At 48.6% G+C, this 21,884-nt stretch overlaps 1 protein-coding gene across 2 annotated transcripts in view; it reads right to left on the bottom strand.

Moving 5' to 3' along the window:
• LOC126572942 (AP-1 complex subunit gamma-1-like) overlaps nt 1-21,884 on the bottom strand; it is a 28,441-nt gene that overhangs the window by 1,670 nt on the left and 4,887 nt on the right. For both annotated transcript variants that reach the window (XM_050232676.1, XM_050232678.1), the window contains exons 3-8: nt 2,879-2,946; nt 2,475-2,805; nt 942-1,899; nt 677-875; nt 483-603; nt 6-252 (exon numbers count right to left, since the gene is read on the bottom strand). In XM_050232676.1, coding sequence (XP_050088633.1) covers nt 6-252; nt 483-603; nt 677-875; nt 942-1,899; nt 2,475-2,805; nt 2,879-2,946 — 1,924 coding nt within the window. The remainder of the gene's footprint in view (nt 1-5; nt 253-482; nt 604-676; nt 876-941; nt 1,900-2,474; nt 2,806-2,878; nt 2,947-21,884) is intronic.

The following is a 21,884-nucleotide window of genomic DNA, read 5'->3' as shown; positions in this document are numbered from 1 at the left end:
CTTACCGATGGTTCCTGAACGGGTGCCGGCACTTCTAGCGGTTGCTGTTGTTCCGATGACTCTGTGCTCGGCGCAAAGTCTGCATTGTACTCTTTGGAGGTTAGCTCGCTGAGCCTAAGCTTAGGCATCTTCTCCAGCAAGGATGTCCGCAGGTGGCGATAGTCGGTGAATAGCTGCGAGAACTCGTTGGCCCGCTGCTGCAGGTCAATGTTGATGTGTGCCCGGAACGAGTTGATGATGTTTTGTATTTCACTGAACAAAATGAAGTAATAGGATTAGAGATTAAGAATTTATTGCTTCATCAGAGCATCATAAGTATGGAAGCCAATAGTCGTTGCTATGGATCATAGCAACGATAGCTAATTTAAGGCACTGCACAACCGAGTTCCAATCAGTTGTAATACTACTTTTGAATAAAGAATAGTGCTAGTACAAATCGAAGTCTTTTGCTTTTAAAAATTGTTTTGAACCCCCAAACTTACGGTGTGCAACCATCTATCCGCACGCTGATCTTGGCGAGCGAAACGAGAATGTACTGTTTGGTGCTGATGGACAGCTGCGGAGCCCACAGAAGCTGCCGGTAGTGCTCGATCAATTCATGCTCTGCATAAGGAAAGACACCATTAGTATTAGGTAGGCATTAGAAAACACCCAGAGTGCATCGTGGGATACTCACCGTCGAATCCTCCTGCCTCGCTGTATTCACCGATCGTCCAGACGGCCACCTGTACCAGCGGTTGACGGTTCTCCAGTTGATTCATGTTCATGATGGCTTCCCACATCTTACCGGTGATGTGGCGCTGCTCGTGTACCGGACTGTTCGAGATGAGCTGAATGGTGGACGAGATCACATCGTCCCGGATGTGGTTTCCAGCCTAAATACCATGAAGAATGCCTGGATTGAGTGAAACGAAAAACTAACACTCATGTTGGTTACTTACGATGGTAAGAATCCTCAGCAACACATCCAGATGCCAGTGGATGGATGGTGAGTAGGTTTCGGCAGCGAGCACAATCTTGCTACTGCACAGTGCCTTCATCTCCGCATCCGTCGATTCCAGGTACCGCAACAGTTCCCGCACCACCATCTCGATGTTCTGCGTATTGACCAGCGTAAACGAGAGCTCCATGGCACACCGTTGTATCGAAGGATCGGCATCGGAAAGGCACTCCAGAATAGTGATACGATGTCGCTGCACAGCCGTCATGTCCTTATGCACTGTCTTCACCAGCGTCAGCAGACCGATGAATCGGATGTTTTTATCATTGTTCAGCAAAAACCGTCCCAGTATGTTGACTGCCAGCACCCGCAGACTGTTCTCCGATTCAACGTTCATGATCGTCAACACAGTTTCGTAGAGGATCGCATTGCCGGCATTTTTGCTCGTCTCCGTACTGGTCGCGACCTGGGCCAGCACATCATTCATCAGCTCGGACTGGGCCGGATCACCGTGACCGAGCACTCGCAGCAGCCGTAGGATCTTCACCTGCAGGAACGGATCACTAACACCGCTCACCAGATGCTCCGGCGAGTAACCGGATACGGTGAGGGACTTCAGCATGCGCACCAGTGTCGGAATGATGGATTTGAAGTACCGTAGCACGGCGATACTCTGCTCGCACATCTCCGTGATGAGCGTGATGGTGGCAATCAGGATGCCGTGGTTTTTGTCCGACAGGAACACCTCACACTTGGGTAGATAGTCCTCCATCAGCTCCGGTACGCGCCGGATGAACCGAAAGGCACAAAGGATCGCTTTCTTGCGCAGGAACGCATTGGTCGAGACGATAAGCCGCTCGACATCGTTGCACAGATCGCGCGCCATCTCGGGCGAGGCGATGGCGGCCAGCGTACAGAGCGCCGTACCCACGATGAACTGTGTTGGGCTGTTCAGATCGCTGCAGATGGGATGCAGAGGGTGAGAACGGGGTAGCATTACCTCTTGCGTATCAAGTTCACAGTCAATCTTCTTGCCGACAAGTTTATGCTAATGGCCATCCATCAAATGGTTCCCATTATCAGTGTTTATTGTGAAAACAATGGCGCCGGAATTTTCTCCCCGAGCCCAATCAGCGGCTCGATGAGCGAGGTATTAAAAGCCACAAATTGCCAAACGGAATTAAGAACATTAAAGGATCGCCGCCCCTTTCGCGAGGGCGCGCCAAATTAACGCCAACGGTGCTGATGGTTTCGATAAAAAGAAACCCAAACACTGGCCGTAAATCGCAAGAAAAGGGATATCTGCAACCGTTTTTTACGACTGCGCCCGTTTGGGGGGGGGGGGGGTGATGAGGAGGAATAATTAAATTTTAATTATTCGCCCGCTCGGGTTTGGTTTGGGGTGGGGGATGAAGTTAATCAAATTTGTGCGAACCTTTGTCCGGTTCAGATCAGTTCCATTTTAAGAAAACGGATTTGTCGTCCTTTGTTTCATTGGCTAGCGTTTCCCCACTGCCTCCAATTTGCTACTTACTTCTTAAGGCAATTGGTGAGCAGCACGTGTACGTCGGCCCGTTCGTCCAGCAGGAGCATCGCACCGAGGTAACCGATCCGTTTGTCGGTGTACTTGGCGCTGGCGGCCAGCTTGAGGCACTCGACCTGCCCAAAGTGTGCCGGATAGCCGAGCATGTGGATGTACAGCAGCTTGGCCATATTGCGGCACTTCCAGATGCAGTCCGTCTCGCGGAAAGTGCTCCGGATGTAGGCACACTCGGTGTTCACAACGGCACGCTCCTCGGCCGCCGTCCGGCACTGCCGTATCTGACGTATCAGCTCCCGCAACCGAGTCGGGGCCGGTTTTCGGACTGCAAGAGGCCACAGTTGAAGCTGTTAGTGGGGTTCGTTAGTTTCAAAGCACTCGCGATGCAAGATACTCACGGATGTTGGTTTCGATGGTTTCATTGATCACCTGTTTGATGTTGTTGATCGTCAGTCCCGGACTGTACCTGGTTACGTGTTTGATGTGGGGGAGACAAAAGAACAAACATTAACCATTATGCAAACACTAATGAGCGTGGTCGTTTTCGATTAAAATTAACACAAGAGGGAGCAACAAGGGGGGCAGGATGGATTAGTGGCATTCCATCACCCCTCGTGAACGTGTTTTGGTTCTCCTTTCGGGGTTGGTTATTTGTTTCGGCTTCGCTCCAACAGGAGCGCACATTAGCCGAAAAAAGGTCGAGTTTAATCAACTGTATCCGGCCGGAGGCAGCTGCCTCCAGGATGACCGCTCCGATTAATGCGCAGATTATTCGGGACCATGTTTTACAATCGCCCTTGGCCCACTCGCTGGACCGCTACAGAAACAGGTGAAGGCTATTTAAAAGCGGGGTGATTTGTAGGGTTGGACCATTTTTCACCTGCTTCCGGGCATAGATTTTCCGGTTACTGACGTTTAACGCCCGCGCCCGGCCGTGGTTCCCTTGGAATCAATTAACCATTTTGCGGGGATAGTTTGGCATGATGAGGAAAAGTGTGGTTTTAAATAGTCGTGTATTTGAGAGAAATTATCAAATTTTCCATCAATTTGAGTGAAGCAAAGATATTGTTGTATGTAATCTGTTTTGTTGAGAGATTAATTTTATTTTTCAAAAACGTATAGAATACTATCCAAGTAGGCGCAATGTTCACTACGATCGGTTAAAATCGATTTGAATGTGTTTGAAGAGCAAAATAAGCTGCGATGTCACAAATCTTCAAGCAAATTACATTTTATCTAGAAAAGCTTGTTTTTAAATCAAATTGAATAACACACTAGAGTGCATCAGCTTAACTTCCGCAAAAAACACACAAAACACTCTCTGAATCCATTAGCCTTATTATACGAAAAAACATGAACTCTCGCTTCCTGATTCAGCCACACATCAATGCGATGCTAATCCCTCGGAAACCACGCCAGTCGTAAAGCAGGCGTCGAGAATTACACAAGCTACAGGTCATGCGCCCATTCCACTCTGTGTTGCGCCTCAACTTGTAATCAGTTTATGATGGGGGTGAAGGTGCAGAAATTGAAGGAAAATAAAAAAAACAATGGAAAATAAAAAGAAAACATCATGCCGAGATCGCGGATAGACCGGAGCGTCCTAGTCCTGGGACGAAGCTAACAAATCCCGAAAGCCATAATTTTGTGTAAACCAGTTCCTCCTTCTGTTCCACCTTCCTTCCCTTCGACCCGCCCGTGGGAGGTGAATGGTGCCCCCGGTGGCTCCATTGCTTGGCATTAAAGTCGTAAAAAAAGTTTAGGACCACCCCTGGATGATCCGGCACCTAGCCAGATCGGATCGGGGCAAACAGCAACTAACAACATTACGCACGTAGGCACAACATGAGCCCGTGGGACATTAGCGTGCGGTTTGCGGCTCAATGGCTATTAAAAGTTTATTGAATTCCTTCCCATCCGCGCTGCCGCGTGAAGGCGATCTGGCACAAAGGCTAAAGGAAGCTCGCTGCCTCACGCTGCTCGATAGCAGATGGTTTTTTTTTGTGTTGGCATTTTGCACCTTCGGAGAGATACAGACAGAGATAGAAAGAAAGAGGGATAGAGAGAGTGGTGGTGGCCTCGAATTGAATTCATACATTTTATATGTCTGATGAAACCAGCTGGTCAGGGAAACCGTAGTAGAGGGAGGAATTGGAGAGAAGAGAAGAAAGTAAGCTTCCAGGCATTCCAGTAATTCCATTAATCTTCTCGCAAAATGGTGAATAGTTGAATAAAAAAAAAACAAAAAAACGTGGGCGCCTCCATTTGGGCGCCTCCATCATGTTGTGCGGTCATAACATCCCCAAATATTCACTTTCTCCCGTCCATCGCGGGTGTACTGGGGGTCTTTCGACTACATTAAACATGATCGACGAATGGGCTCGAGCCCGTAGTGTAAAGAGCGAAGACCGGATAACAAATTTAATAACTGTCAATAGTGACAAAGTATCAATTTTCCGCGCCGATTGAGGGTAAATCGTCCTCCTGCTGGTCGACATTGTCGTTGGGTCGATACTGGATATCGCTTAGTCTGGGACTGGGTTTTTTGACGAGCAGCTTAAGTTCATCCAGCGAGCTTGATGGACTGCCACATTGCGCCCGTAGAGCCGATCCCCGCGGATCGATCGATACCTCGACTCCGCTGGTTTGATTGATGGCCAACCATTGCGCCGAACTCCATCCCGTGATAAGAAGATAGGTTGCGAAAGGAGCAGGAGAGAAAGAGGCATGAAAGAATATCAACAGAAGAGCGTACGTGATGAGGTTATGCGGTTACGAGTGAGCGCCTCAGCCTTTTCCGAAGACAAAACACCGAAAAAGAAAGACCAGCAGTAACATCCGGCCACTACGGCCACGGAACGGTTGTTCGATGTACTGTTGGATCTACAAAGCCCCAGTCCGAACACTCCGAAGACAGATGGAACGAAAGCGGTTAAAAATGTCATGCCATTGCGCCGAGTGTATTCATCCGGCAATGGCCACCGATATCTACCATGCTCCAGGACCACTTGTTACATCCAGCACACTACGAAAAATGGTGCCGCTACAGTTGGCGTTGCGGTGCAAATGGCGGCTTCCATCGGCCTTGGGATGTTGTCGCAGTGAGTGGAGTTTCCATATTTGCAAACGAGATATGGCCGGATGGAAATGATGCGACCTTTGTATGACACCGGGCCCCTTTGATATGCACAAGTTATTCAAAAATAGACGCCACGATCCCTCCTCCACCCAGTGCCGCGTAGCTGCAGTAGAGTGTGGTATGAAAAGCGTGAAAAAGAGAGGAAAATGAATGGAAAACTCCGGAAAACTTATGATATGCTGCGCAATGGATTGCCCTGGTCGAAATGCTAAGTGTATTCATATTTATTTGTTGTTGTAGAAAATGGATTTAGTACTTTCTTTGTGTAATCTAGCAACCGAACAGGATTGTTACCATCTAGTAGCCTTTGCTTAAACCTTGGCTTTAATCTCGGTGAGTTCAAGTAACGCTGGCCCCATTCATGGTTACAAAAAGAATGGGAAAATTCCGTTGTTCCAAAAGAACATTTTTAGGAATCGCACGAAGCTTACGGTTGGAATGCAGGATTCCAGTGAAGCAGCAGTTTACCCCCGGCATAGTATTCCCTTCAAGGGCACGCAAACGAACCTCCTGCCAGCTGTTGCTACCTACGCAAAGAGCTCGACCTCCTGTTCGACCGAGGAATGAGAAACGGTGGCGGAGTTGGCTCTCTGGCCGATCATTCGTTCCGAGGGAAAATCGTCAAATATTCATACACTATTGTGTGTGTTTGTGTGTGTGTTTGGTGTACGGACGCCGTGCACTTCTAATTCCACAACCGTTGTGCCGTTGTCCATAAATTTGGATTCACCAGCGGTCCGAGCTGGCCGGTTCGTTCCGTTCCGTTCCGGGTAGTTTCCATCTGTCGATGGTGAGTTTGGCGATTCCCTTCGTCCACCGCATCAACCAGCTGTTTCAATGGTTTTCGTTTCGTTTTCTTTTCCTTTTTCTTCTCCATTTTTAGCTTTGCACTCTACCAGTCTGCAAGGGGTGATTACTCCCGGGAGGAGTGGCTGAGTGGCGTTTTCTCTGAATGAAGCGGAATAATCGTCTCCTCCCTCATTCCTTGATCGTCATTTGGCCATCAGGCGTGTGGCTCTCGTGGTTCGTCTAGGAAAGGCTCGCTATCTCAGAGATAGCACCGGAGGGAGAGAGACAGGGCAAGCGCGCAGCAGCAGCTGGCATACTGGCGTAATTCGGCCTGATGGCCTATTTCGTTTGGTCCCACAGAGTACGGGCTGATGGGGCTTAGATTGATGATGGTACACTGTGGTGAAAGCCGATGCGAGCGATGCAGCGAATGGTGAAAGCTTATTTCTGACATAAATCATCCGTCAAAGACATACGTGCAGTTAGTCGCTGCTCGTCCCAATGGATGCTGTCGGCTCTTGCGAATGGCTGAAACGCGGATAGAACTGTTGCTAAAGCGGCACCCTAATCGGACGGACGAGACGGAGTTGGATGCAAATGGAAGATGTAATGCATTTCCAGTTTTTGGCACGCCATGCAATATGATACACAACAGAACGCACCCTAAAGAGTCACTCATATTTTCATGACGCTTTCAAAATTATGTTAGCCAGCCGGCACCTCCATCTAGATTCATTACAGATCGAGTGCTGGAGTGGCGCACTTGTGGCAAACTTGTTTTCCAGCCAGCCTTCCACTAACTGTAAGACTAACGCTTCAGAAACTGATGCATTTTCTGAAGGCACTAGCACGAACAAGATCCATTTTGCACCTCTTCATGGTTGGTGGTGAGAGTGTGTTGATAATGGTAGTACCGGTAATCGGATTCAGCGAGCTATACGAGCGGCCGTTATACATTAGCCGTAAGCGTTCTGCAAACCATTCCACCCCAGGCGATGCAACCTCATTACGCTCTTCAAAACTTGACGGAAGTACAATTAAAGGTTAGTGATAACATCGAGTCTCCAACGCCGCCGATCGACGAAGAGGCGGCTAAAAGTTTTGGGCCTTTCACCTTGTTGAATAAAGTGGCATAAAGCCACGGGCCAGGGGGCAAGTTGCAGGGACCGCGAAAGTTAAAACAACTTCCCGAGAATGTACTAACGATGGCGCGCTACTCGGCCGAAAGGAAGAAAGTTTTGACGAAACAGAATACACGACACGAATCGAAAGCAAAAAGGGGTTCCAGTTCCTGTGGCATAACAAAAAACGGCTACAGGCGGAGGTGATCAAGAGAATCGTTGAGTCTGGTGGATGAAGAGAATCTCGCAACTATTATCAATTAGAAACTTCATCCTAAATTGCATTTCAGGCGGCACGACAGGACTGGTCAATGGGTTGTTTCGTTCATTGGGAAGGTCTCGGAATGGTTTCAAACTGCCACGCGCCAGTATCGTGGCTTCATTATCGTTATTATTACTATTATTGTTATTACCAGCGCCACTGCACCGTTACCATGGCAGTGGAAGTGACATTATTCCCTCTTACTTTTTCGAATCGAATTGCGACGCAAAGCCGGCCCCTAATGTTCATTATTTTTTATCACCTTTCGTTGCCCCCCTCCGGTGTTCGGTCCGTATCACCCATTGGCCGTGTCGTGGAAAATCGATGACAATTTTCCGTGCCCCCACACTAGTCAGCCAGCCAGCCAGTGAGCCTGTAATGTAATGCACGCTCACATCCGCACAATACAACCCGTAACGAGCTGTCTTACGTGTGGCTTTGGCCGGTATTCGGCCGGTGTGATGGGTGCTGGGTGCTGGGTGCTCCGTAACTTATTAACTCGATACTGGGGCCGGGTATTCTGTTACCGGCCAATCGGACTGCCGACAAACGGTGGAAAACAGCTTGGAAAATGGGTGACATCGTATCGATCTTCTCCAGTACACTGGTCGCCGTCAGGTCAGGTTGCATTGCGCGCTTTCGTTCCGCCAGTGAGGGGCGATTGTCCCGAACCGCGTTCAATATTATCGATCTATCCGTGGCCGTCCTAGCCGGCGGCAGGTAAAGGTGACATACACCTTGATTGCCAGTCAGTCAGTCAGTCAGTGGCTACACGATTACCAGTTGTCGGTGGCTATTACCGTTTCAGCTTTGATCCACACGGCCGGATCATTGCTCCATCCTGATAAACCGGACCGGGGCACGGCTCCACAGCACAGCAACCACAAAGCAACCTGTTTCTGCTAGTCTTTTCATCGAGGTGCTGTTGCGCTGACGACGACAACGACGACGGCGACGACACTGCCAATCCAGGCAGGCTATTTGTTATATTTGTTTGCGGTTCCAGATTCCATGCAGCTTCGACGTTCGGCGCTCTGCTCTGGCTGCTGGATAGCAGAAAGGATCGTCTAGGAACAGCAAGGAAGGAAGTATGTACGTGCATGTAAGGTGCTTTGCATACTCAGAGGGCACACCGGAGATACGGAGATGGTGTACGATGAAAAATGGTCGTATTTGTGTACCTCCACCAACCATTTTGAAATGTATTTTCTCGGTCACATGTTTATGATGTCGCTCGCTTCGTTTCGTGAGAACAACCTCGTCCAACGAGCACCGCCACCAGCATCGCTCCAGCAAGTGCCATTTGCTTAACCTCACTCCCTTGGTTCCTTTGGCATCCACCTCGCCCTCCCACACCAGGTCAGATGTATTCGCTCGAGGGTGAGGTGTTGGAGCATGAAATTCAGTCTTCTACTTCGATCGACCGGCCGCCCGTGGTCGAGTTGCTGGACCCGGGATGGTTTGTTTGCTTTCGTAGGTGGGCTCCGAAAACCAAAAAAATGGAATAAAAAAAAAAACGAAGAAGATAAAGTCCGGTAATATCCCTTCTTCGTTCGTTTGAATACCGTTTTGACCGAGCACGAGCACGAGATGGAAGTATGCATAACGGGAGGGAATGACGTATCCTCGTAAGGTGCCATTGCCATTGGGAAACCTTTTTCTGCCCCTTTTGATGGATCTGTCACTGGATTCTGCCCCAAAGTGTAGTGCGTTTCTTCACTGGGAAAATGAACCCATTCCACTTTGACCACTGTCCACTCGAGTATTGCGGGCGAGTTTCAAGGGGAGATCGTTCTGCAACGTAGCCACTTCTGTTCAGCCACACTGTTTACACTTCAGGTCGTAAACTGGAGAAACGAGAGCGAAGGAGACCATGTAGAGTCGGTTTTGTTATTTCCCTTCCGGATATGTTTTCATATGGATGGAACACGATGGAAAACGTTTGCAAAAAAGACCTAATTTGGGGTCCTGGAGTGCTGACAGTGACAAGGGTGCCATGGCAAGGGTGCAGACTCGCACACAGATCATTCTATGCAGAGATTTATGCTTTTGCTATCGTAAGCGATGTTCGACTGAACGTTCGACAAGCTATCGAGGAGGAGATTTACACTTTAAGCACAATGGTAACATGCTTTCAGAGAACAATTTAACCGGCGATCTCATTAGTTGTCGAGGCTCACTGAGATGAATTCAAGCGACCGCTCTCAGTTGAATACGAACAGTCCTTAGCCTAACCTAAGGATCGTCCCAACCGAGAAACGACAAAAAGAAATCCCAACGTTATGTTGGAGAATGGCATTCTGTCGAGAGCGAAGACAAATCCGCGATGACGTCGTCGAGCGCTCGGCTCCATTTACAACGATACTCGTACCGCTTTGTCTAGATCCAGTAGGTCCAGGAAATGTCACACCGCCACAGTCACGTTACATTCCACATCCTACTGGTGATGTCTGGCATGAAGATTGGCCAAGGCACGAGCACCGGCAAATGAAAGCAAACACCAACGAGCACCAGGGTACCGTCGCCACTGAATGGGAACGAAGCAAGGAGTGAGGTTTCGTTTTAAATCGTGAGAATCTAATTTGCAACAGATTTCAGCCGGCTCGGTTCGGTCCGGTCACGGTCCCTCGTCCTTATGAGTGGCCAGAGAGCGAAAGAGCAAAGAACTAACTTCCAACTCGAATCAAGCAGCAGTGCGCTGTGTGCTGTGAGAGAGCTCCGTTGGAATGTCAGCTTACCAGCACCACCCCAAGCAGCGCGAGCATGGGAGGAAAAACTTTCCACAAACAGTGTTTGTGGTTTGCTCGGAACAACTTATTCACACTTCCACTCGGGAGTCTCCCCTTTTGCGCCCTTCGCTGCTCCTGGCGAAGAATTGTGTCGTGTTGTATGTGGCTGGAAACAATGGCCGTTTACTTGGGACCGTTTTTGGAGGGAAATTTCTTGGAAAACAATTAAACGATTCGCTTGCCACTGACTCGAAGAGGACTCGATCCACTCCACTCTGGAACACTTATGGAATGCCCTCGCCTCTGATGAACCCCCGGGACCGGACTAGTATAAATATGTTAAACTGAATTAACAATGCAAACAATGCAACGTCTGCCGGCATTCTCCTAAACTTCCCTTTCTACCATTGATGCGTAGGACGATTAAGCCACAAAGCGTTCGCTGTTGTTGTCGGTGATAATAGGTGCTCTTCAAAGAACTGTCGGCAGTTCGATGGGAAGTTAAAGACCCATCCCAGCCCTCTCGCCATTCGGGGTCTGTTATGATGGGTTTCGGGGCAAGGATACCATCGAGAGAAGGTGATAAACGATTTTCTTTCACCCACGAAACATCCTCCTTCGCCACCTGCTATTGTGTTCCGTCCTTTGCTCGCATCTTTGCTCGTCCTCAAGAGGCCGTATTGGGGTGTGAGAATGGAAGCAAAACATTCACTTGTTTACGGTCACTCGATAAGCATCTTAAGTGGTTTTGATGAGATTTCCTTAAGTAGTCGTCGTCGTCGGCGAGTGGTTTTTGATCAAAGATTTAACCAAACGGACGGACGGTCAACGAAAATCGAGGAAAAAGGGCGTGCGTGCCGTGTCCGGATCAGGTCAAACTTTGGCTTCGCAAAAAGTGGATTATGAAAAAGTAAGCGATTTGTGCGAAGGCCCAGGGCACGCGGCCATGGAATGTGGAATGTGGGTTGTCCCGCGGTCGAACGATAAGAAACAATTTTATCTGATGTGGTGAATGGAACTCCCTCTACCTTCCCACCCACAAAAAAGGGAAGCAAAAACCACAAAAGAAGAGGATCCCAAGCTAGGTAAAACCAAGGGTCACCAGTTTGGTTACCGTCGATTTATCTTTCACCTTCCAGGTGGGCTGCTATCGTGCTTCAAGTGGACACTTTCTCGCTGTCCGACCCTCGGTGCTATTAATTTTAATTATTTTCCATCAGCACCTTCCCAGTAGTGCTGATACCCACCAGGGGAGTGCCTGTGATTGGAGGGATACCAGTTGCCAGGAAAAACGGTCCCCTGGACTTCATTTGAGCAGCTTCCGGGGGAATGGAGAAAGGGGACAAAAAGTTGGATCATGATTGTAACGTTTGATCGGTTGATCGGATCCGGCTTCCGTGAACTACTGCGAAGCTACGCTTGACCACAGACCTACCCCCCCCCCCCCCCCCCCGCCCATCCCCTGGGATCGACTAACCAAACGAGAACCGAACAACCATTATTTGAAAAGTTTTCATCATCCTGCGTTCGTTGCTTTGCTGGCAGGGGGTGCTTTAAGTAAATGCGTGGTGTGGTGTGCAGGTGTGTATTGTTCGTCCGTCCGTGCCACAAAAGGTGGCTGAAATTGATTTCTATTAATGAAGTTTCAGCGTGAAACACATTGCGCGCTCCGCCGAACTACCAACGCGCGCGAACCGCACTTCACAAAATGGAAAGTAAACTCAATTACTTGCTCTTGCGAATGGGCGGACGAGTGATCGAGCGATTGATATTGTATTTCAAAATGTTCCCCGAAACGGTGACGGCAACGGTTGGTTCGTGCGCTTCTCCGCGAACCAAGCATAAAAATAAACCGCACCAAAAAGCTATGCTGCTTTGCATATCGATAATGTTGCTCGCGAATGATGAGAAAAAAAGGATCATAGGAGGAGGAGGGGGAGCAGAATACCGAAAAGCGGTATGTGCACTGATCAGATTTACAATGTTTGCACAATATGTTGTTTCCCGGCGCATCAGCAAATTGAGGGAGTTTTTCTCTCGTTTGTTTGTTGCGGGACCGATTCGCCGAACGTTCACCAGATTCGGTTATCACGGATGAGGTGGGACGAGAAGTATAATCATAATGTTATGTACGTGGCATGGTATGGCATGGCATGGTGGTGGTGAAGATTTCCAAACCCCTGGCCTTACCACATCGTCGAGTAAAAGAGTTCATTTTAACATCGAATTATGTAAATGTTTATGGAAATTGTCAGATTTCGAGCTCGACACAAATGTCACGATCTTAGTTAACTCGTACTGGTTAACTAGTCTACTAGATGCTCCTTCTTTTCTCGTGCTAGTTCGCCGACGTGGTACTAATCCCCTTTTGACAGCTGCTTTCGGCTTCCATTTACAGTGATTGCTTCGATTATCCTTCGAAAATTGTGTCTCAACCGATAAACTACTACTAAACGACTGCACTAAGCAAATCTGCGTTTGCGTTCCCACCGACTCCACCGTCGTTGCGCAGAATTTGCTTCGCAGAGCCACCAAACTGAAAGCCAAACCGGGTGCCAAACTTCTTCGAAGAAGAACTAGAGAAAAAAAAAGAAAACAAACCTCGAACCAGATAATTTTATCAAAGCTCTTTCTCTCCTCTTCCCCTTCCGCACAGTGTAGGTGCTGGTGTGCTTATTCCTGGTGCGATTGGCACGCTCGTTCCGTTTTTGGTGTTGGTGCGGAAATCATTTCGCTTGACGCCACTCCACCTCCACGGCTCGGCGAAGCGGAATGGAAATTGAAATTTCCATTTCGTGATTATCGAGGCAAAGCATTTTACAACGTAGTCCCTAGCCCCTTGGAGCTACCATTTCCCACAACTTCAGCCCCACCGGCTCGTCAGGTGGGATTTGCTATCGGCTTCGGAGCTCACCACCATAACCTTGGTGAAGGTGTTCAATGAGAATTTTGCGCTACGCCAAGAAGAAAAGCCGTGCGATGCTTGTTTATGAAGGGCAAACAAACAGCGAAATGAGGAAAGGAATTAGGAGGAAGCAAAAGTCGCCCCACCCACGGATACACACAACTGCGCCGTGCTGACGAAGGCTAAAGTGAAATGTTTGGAATCGTTTGGAAACATTCTATGGAGGGTAAGATGATGCAGTTTTTGGGGTGGATCCATTTTATCCAAGTCGTTCCCACCCAACATGTTGCACAAACACCGACATCAACGCTTTTCGGTTGCGAAGGTGAGTGACAAGATAAGGAAATGGAATGAGGTTAAGATATCGACGACGACGTGTGCAGCTCGTTCCATACGTTGCCTTTCGGGCTTCTGCTGCTGGTGCTGCTGCTGCTGACACGCTTGTTCGTTCTACCGTTCGAAAACTCGCTGCTTGAGAGCTGTCTTAGTCTTATCAGCAGATAAGAAGCACCAGAATAACAGTATGAGTGTGTTACAGCCGTGGTTCAACATTACAACACCAGGGTGGTTATTAGCCCGCAATGGGGTGAGTCGTTCACCGCCAAGAGGAAGACTCTTACGAAATGAGTCGAAGTCGTTCAGGGCGGTCTAACTTGGTGTGTAAAGCGGCACCAAGTTTCATTTCGAAGGATCATCCTCACCATTTTCTGTCACGTACAGAGTGTACACCGTCGTCTTTGTTCCCCGGACTTTGCCTCACTATCACCTAGTGTCAAGCAGCGTGCTGACCAAACGCTCACTCATCGTTCCATCGTCGCGTCGTAGGCAAAGCACGAAGCACAAATAAAGCACCCGGAACTCACCCGAGCTTCAAGTGGCAGCCGTACCCGGGTTGATCATTACTTCTCATTTCGGCAGCTCCGAAGTAGCACCGGACGGGCGCACTTTAAGTAAGATTCATTCCACAGGACGCCACCAAAACGCCCAAAGACGATGCGTCCCCAAGACGGCGAACGGCCATTGTTGCAATGTGGCGTTGCATTCTCTGTGTGCCGCCATTCCCCGGGAAAACCATAATAAGGAAAAACGGCTGGTGGCAGGCGGAAAAACACTCCCATTATTATTTGTCGTTGATGGCCGCGATGGCCGTGGGAGTGCCACAAGGGGTGAAAGGGAACTCCCTGCTGCTTGCTACTTAAAATTACATTCCACAACTTAATCCCTGGATGGGATGTTGGGTGATGTTTTTGCGAATGAAATTTCCATCGTGTGGAGGGGCCGTGTGCGCTCGCTGGGCAAAGTTTTCCTGGGAAATCCAGTAAAAAGATCCAGCACATGCTCCATGTACATATTGTTCCGACTAAAGCACATGCGAGGTCGTTCGGATGGGTTCAACTTCTGGAGTGCATAATGTTTGATACGAAAAATAATCATTCAGTTCTTCCCTTTTGGTTTAGAACAACGCAAAAGGTACTGAAAGAGCGTCAGAGGGAGAGTTTAACTCACCGGCAGTGTATGAGGAATGCAAACGAGGCAACTTTGAAGAGAGTTTTCATTATCAAGCTGGCTGGGAAAAGTAGGCTGAGTTGGGAAAGGTCGTGTTCCAGTTGCATAACTACCACCAACCCCAACACCAACGGTCAAAAGCATTTGTCAGCATCTTAGTAACCCGGTCAGTGGTTGCTGGTCGCTGGGCGAAGGATTGAAATGACAACAATTTGATTTACAGCAAACGAGATTCCGGTCCACTCCCGGGGGGAGAGGATGCTAATCCGTTGATATCGTGCACTCGTGATGGTGTCGGATCCAAAGGCGAATGCAGAACGATTTGTTGTTGTCCTGGTTCCCGGGGTCCAGTCCCGTGGCATTGCAATCCTTGCAGTGCATCGTGAACCGCATGCTGGAACCACCAGCAATGGTGCAATGGTGTGGATGATGTGCCTGCACCACGCTGGTGGAAAAGTGGGAAAAATCCATTTGACAAATCATCCCTTCCCTCCAAACCCGGGACCGTTACAGACGAGTGCCACGAAAGGAGAGAAGATGTCGCGGATGATTTCCATCATTCATCAGCATGACTTCCCCTTGGCCTCCCCTCCCAAAACATAAAGAAGAAGTGTTAATGTTGGCATAAACATAAAGAACGGACCATTTGCGCTAGCCCTGGAACCAGCAGGAAGAGAAATGACCGAACCGAGCTTCTTCGGTAACTGCCGGCCGGCCGTCCGGCCTCTGATGGCTAATAGTTACGTTCCGGTTCGTTTGGTCGTGCCGGTCTCGACATGGAAATGGGGGGTAAAGCAACCCCATTCGGTTGCCCTTCGCGAGAAATCGAGGTCCTAGACATTTATCACCAAATCCGGTGCCACGCAGAAACACATTTCTCTTTTCGGGGCACTGTCCGGGGTCCGGGGGCTTTTAGTAGGATTTTTCCCTCCCGGGCATCGTTGAAAGGGTGCTTTCCACAGGTTGGTTCGGTTCGGTTGAGTTGAATCGTAATTTGTTCCGGCTTTCGCCGTGAAACAGAGATAGAGAGAGGGAAAGGAAAAGGAAAAAGAAGAAAGAAAGCGGAAAGGAAAAGGTCGGTCGCCGGTGCTGCATAAATCAAGGGGTCAATCAACATCTTCTCCGTGTCGTAAAGTCATAATACGGCGTTTCCTGGTTCCGATGACGATGATGGTGGCGAACCTGCGTTTGGCGAATCGCATTTTCCCGAAGATCCCGGACTCCGTGACCTACCTAATGGTGCCGGCGATCAATGGAAGCAGTAAATATGTTACAAAATCCGTACAAAAGGGGGCCGAGGAGCTGTCCCTAAAGACCGCAGCATCGAAATGTAAGCATCAGCGCCAATAACAGTTACAGCTGGTTGGGGAGCCTTTTCGATGAAGATATCCTTTTGCGAACGATAAGACACCGGTCTGGTGCTCGCTGGTGGGAACTCAATCACGTGGCTCTAGCCGAAATGTCCAGGCTTCTCTCTCTCTCTCTCTCTCTCTCTCTCTCTCTCTCTCTCTCTCTCTCTCTCTCTCTCTCTCTCTCTCTCTCTCTGGTGTCCTTCTCGTGTGTGTCCCTTCGGGGGGGGTCTCCGAGTTTTAGTGTTTTCTCTGCTTCCTTTCACGAGTTTAGCCATTAAAGTGGGCGCTCGAGGAAATGAGTTTTTCGGGGGAGGCTGTATGTGAGATGCAGAGGTAATTCTAAAGCCTAAGGGACGCTCGGCCTTACGGGGTATTAAGCACCAAGCTGACCAATTCCGGTGTCCGGATTTACCGTCGTTTCTGGTGTGGGCTTTCAACAGATGCAGCTACACACTGCGCCACCGGTCGACGATTGCCATTGTGAAGTCGTACCGTGCCGGCAGATGCTGTGAATGATCATGGTTAGTTTAGGTCCGGGTCCGTAGATTAATGAAGAGTGTATGAGGCCAGCTTGATAGTAAAAGTGCTAGCTGAGTGGCCCATCACTGGGTTTAAAATGATTTTCCTAATTAAATAAGATGAATATCGTGTACGGGCCACACCAAGCAGCTTTACTGCTGCTGCCGATGGGGTTAAAGTTAAACTCCTCTCCATCTTGGTCTACTTTTGGATTGGATACTTAAAACTTTAATTCAACTAACTTCTCTCCTAGAAGATCATGCTGGAAGGAAGGCGCAATCGAGAACTGGAACACGGTTCACCACCTGTGCCATGGGTGTTAATGATGTCAACCATGTTGTTGTAGGACGCGCCGTGTGGTGCTACCGGCATTCTTGTGGTTCCGCCATTAGTCCTGATCAGAACCATCCGAACTAACCGATGGTACGCAATGGCAGCGTGAGAGCAGAGAGCAGGAGAAGAAGGAGCGAACGTTGTGCTTACTTCCACACGATGCTCCCTCTCTCAACAAACCGCATCAAACAACACTTTTGCATGCCACCGGGTCGGTGTCGGCGAGAGAATTCCTATTCCCTGACACTGACGCTAATTAAGAAATTCGAGCGACGGAGTACCAGAGGCTTTCGATCCGCCAGTAACCGGGGATCGGTTGCTGCAAAAGTAGTGTTTAGGATCGTGTTAAAGTGTTGAACTCGAAGATTTTTATATAGAAAGAAGATAGTATTATATGGAATATTTAAATAAAAAGAGCTAGAGTTCATTTTTCTATAGAAAATGTTATAATAATAAGTTAGATCATCGCTGCTAGGAACTTATCATTTCGCACCAGAGAGCACCATCCGGAATTCCACAAGCTCTAGCACGGATAGTTAAACATCGCACGCCATCGCACCATACATGCCACCAGACCGGCGTTTTGCTGTATCCTTTGGCTTCCAATCAGCATTTTGTTCATTTCCTGAGAAAGAGTTGCCCTTCCCGTGGGCTGGCGCGTTGTGCGCGTTGTCCCTTCTTCACACGCCGAGGACCCAATGTAGATACTCGCGTTTGATCATTAACCACAACGCGTAACACGTCTCGCCGTCTTGCTTCGTTTCTAGTGTGCGTAGCGTGTAGGTAATAGACAGCTGTGAAGATACCCGCTTCCCCCAAAAAAAGGGGAGGCGATGGGGGTGCCACTGAAAGGGCACAATCAACCAGTGTCAGAATCCCTAATGGGCTTAACGCCATCCTTGTGGTCCTGTGGCTGGTGGTGGGTAGGTTTCTGGTTAATATTTCATGCCAGGCACCGCGGCCACTTCCGGCTAAACTCGAGAGTCCCGGCTAGTAGCTTCTTTCACTTGAGTAATGAAATAACATCCTTGGGTTGGGATGCCACCATCTCCGCCACACCACACCATGCGAGAAAAAGGCGAGATCCCTTAAACTGAATTAGTTTCGTCGTTCGTCCACCGTTCGTGACACAGGGACTGACACAGGGCCACCATTCCGTCACGAAATGGACAAGGATGTGAGTGTCTGTGCGTCTCGGGGTTTGATACATGTGTTCCGGGGTCTGTGTGGTCCGCTGCTAACCGCTCGAGGGGCTCCGGTTGGCTAAAACAAACGATTAATTATGTGACGCGAACGCAGGACCTTAACCACCCGGAGGATTCGGTCTCCATCATTTTTCCACCCAGCTTAAGTGGCTTAACAGCATGGAATCGAATGTGCCAGGTAGCCGGGTGGCCGGGTGGCCGGGTGGCCGGGTGGCCGGGAATTCATTTCTACAAATCTCGTTCATCACCACAGTCCCACACACGGCCACACTTTGGGCCTTGGGTTTCGGGTGGATTTGGTTGGCAAACTTTTCGGTCGGTTCGGCGCTGGTGGTTGCCGAGAAATTGAGCAAAATCCGTCCGTAATTTCGAAGACAAACAGAGGAGGTCGTGTTCGTTTCCATCAACCATCAACGGTGTCGATCGGTGCGCTGCGGATGCGGACGGATTTTCCGTGTCAATATTGAGTGTCCATTTGGTCCGCTGGCGCCACTATTTGCCGAACGAAATGGTCGTCGCTCTCTCTCTGTAGTTTCGTTTTCGGTAACGAGCCCGGCCTGTACAATCCTCTCCGGCCAGCGGGTCAAAGGCAAAATGTCTCGTCGTGTCTGATCTTGCAGACTAACTGGAAATGGGTTTATCCTTTTCCGTTGGGCCGTGAGGGTGAGCATCGATATTGTCTTACTACTACTACTCGGGGTGGGTGGCCGGTATCGAGCGGTTCGCGGTCCAGTTTGTCAACGTTTGGCAGCTCGTGATGGTTCGATATAATTAATCGCTCGGGCGTAGCGTGGGATTTGATCGGGGTCAATCAGTGTTTTTTCGGTGGGGGCCGAAGGGTACAATCGAGGGTCCCTGGGCCCTTTGGTGTCCACCGTGACTGGTCTGGGGGGGGTCGTGGGTTGTATTTTGTCAGCTGGATTGGAGATTGCGTTCAAATGCTCGGCTTGGCTCGGCTCGATTGTGATTGCCATGCATCGGAGCTCTGTCAAGCGAGCTGGGGGATTCGGTCTTTACGTCATCGGCATATGAGATTTTGCTGCTAAAGCCATTCGGGTGACATTGGAACAGAGCGCTGATTCATTGTTTTTGGTATATCGTTCATGTATCGAGCGTTAGGAAAGGAAATATTTCTCATAGCGATCGGCTTTAACTAATGAAATAAACAATACTTCAAATTGTGTTCTATAATTGTTCATTCAAGCATTGATTTGATTGATTGAAAGGATTGATCTAAAACATATTTGACCTAAAACAAAATGAATAAGTTCAAACCAACTTTACAAATGAATAGCGCATCTTTAAGGGATGTTTTAGTTTTTATGTTTTATCTTTTTTAATGCTAAACGATTAACTAATAGCTTTATTAATGCCATGTTAGATTTTTTTCTATTTATAGATAAACCTCAAAAATTGATCTGATTGCTAGAACATCCTTGAGTATTGAGGAGTACCAATGTGCATTAGAATTATTTTAAATAGAAGTAGTCTTTCTAAACCTCTAAATTGATTATAATTTAACAATATGCTGCATAAACACAACCATTGCAATCTTTTTCAAATGATTGCAAATACAATTAAAACCATTTTCTCATACCTATTAGCTAGTTTGAGTTTCTTAAGTCTTCTTAAGATTCGCAAGGCTGATAGATGTGGAATCATTAAACCAAACAACGCTTGCCAGGTCAAGCGCAACCGAACTGCGATAGAGCACAGCACTCGGCACAAATGATTAATGGAACGTGGATTAGAGAGTTTTCTCTGGTGAAATGCCCCATCGCTCGAACCAAAACGAACGATAAGAAACACAAACAAAATAGCGTGAAGTTTGTAATTATTCGTTTGTTTCCGCTCGAAACTCACTGAAGGCCGTCTCGAGAAGCCTGTTCCCCGGAGCTGAAGTACCCATGGTGCCCCAAACCACGGTGGTAGGCTTGGGTTGGGTTGATTTATGCACCGTCTACTTTGTTTCCGTTTGCGACATGACAGTTTGGTCTCGCTTGCTTGGATCCGTAGAGCCTTTGGAGCCGATTTTACATCGCTGCTGCACACAACTGTCAGAACGTCCGCGTCCGGCGATCGAGTGGGTCGCAAGAACGAATATGCGGACTCGTGGAGGGCGCTCCATGTAAATGATGGTTTCGAAAGGTTCCCATTCCGCTGACGAGGCCTGTGACAAGCTCTCGAGCACTCCAGATTCAAAACCACTTACTCTCGCTAGCGCTAGTGGATGGTGTACATTACACACCGTATCCCAGGGCTCAAGTGCCGTTCGATGGAGAAGCACTCGCGTGAGGGAATTCCGTCTGGGAGGCTTCCTGTTTTTGGCGACGTGTTCCTGGGGGGGATCGATAGGATCGAAACGGAGCGCGGCACAGAACGCTAGGTGGTGAAGGAATTTTATTTAAAATTTCATCTCTCGCCTCACGGTGCCGCGGTGTCGTGATTGAATTTCAAGTATCGCGCCTCCACGATCGATTCTCACCGATCCCGCCGAACCAGCCAATCCATCCTCCGCCGGATGGTTGGTGTTTCCTTTTCCCCATCGTCCGTGACCGTCAAAAAACGACGACATCGTCTTTTCAGCAGGAAAATCACTTCGTCGAGCTCACTCGGTGTTGTGGCCATGATCGGAAACGGAAATGGAAAATTTTTTAGTCCGTTCGTTCATCAGGTGGGACAAAGACAAAAAGGCACAGAACGGCGGTACGATGATTGTTTCAGTGGGAAAACGTGTCTAACGCGCCGAGAACAGCGCCAACATCGCCATTTAATGCCATTTTAGAGTAGTTTCCAGGTCTTTAAATGTTTGAACGGAGCGAACGAAACGGGAAAAGCGGAAGCAGAATGGAGTTTTTTTCTGTTCCAGGCCACGCGACATAGAATCACCGACACAATGATAGCTGAATGGCAATAATTAGCTACGGGGGGTTATGTAGTTTCTGCCACTTTCGCCGCCGATCGTCCATTCCCTCACTTACATCCGGTTGAATGCTGTTGGAGCAACGGTGTGCACCTACGGAAGCAGCTCGCTTCAAGAAGTTGCTCGGCTAGGTAAGTGGTTCCTAACGTACGGAACCTTCGCCATTCGGCGCCTAAGGGCATTCCATGGCTCGTAACGGAACTCTTTCATAACTAAAAGCCGGAGAAGCTCCTACGGTCGGCAGTTTCGAAATTGATTCAAATTGGATTTAATAATTCAGCACCGTTAGCGTTTTTGGCGAAAACTTCCTGGCGGCAACACGTTCTTTGGGAGAGATATGCCGGAGAAGCCTGAAAAAGGTCATCACACAGTTCAGTATCGAGTTTCGCCTTAAATACGATCACGCACTGATTGATGCTACGAAGTAGGTTACATGGATAGAGAAGAAATCGAAGAAGTTTTGTACATAAATCCTACAAATCGTTGAACGATGTTTTTCCGGATGAATTGTCGCAGTAGGTTCAGCACACAACTGTAGGGGGTTAGCATACCATTAACATACCTGGCAGGTACAGTCGAGCGAAATGCTCATGAATACTCATACCTTACGTCGAATGTTGT

The sequence above is a fragment of the Anopheles aquasalis genome, chromosome 2 (assembly GCF_943734665.1).
Source record: "Anopheles aquasalis chromosome 2, idAnoAquaMG_Q_19, whole genome shotgun sequence".
Classification (NCBI taxonomy): Eukaryota; Metazoa; Arthropoda; class Insecta; order Diptera; family Culicidae; genus Anopheles; species Anopheles aquasalis.
The sequence above is the reverse complement of the archived record's forward strand: the minus strand, read 5'-3'. Positions and strand labels throughout refer to the sequence as shown.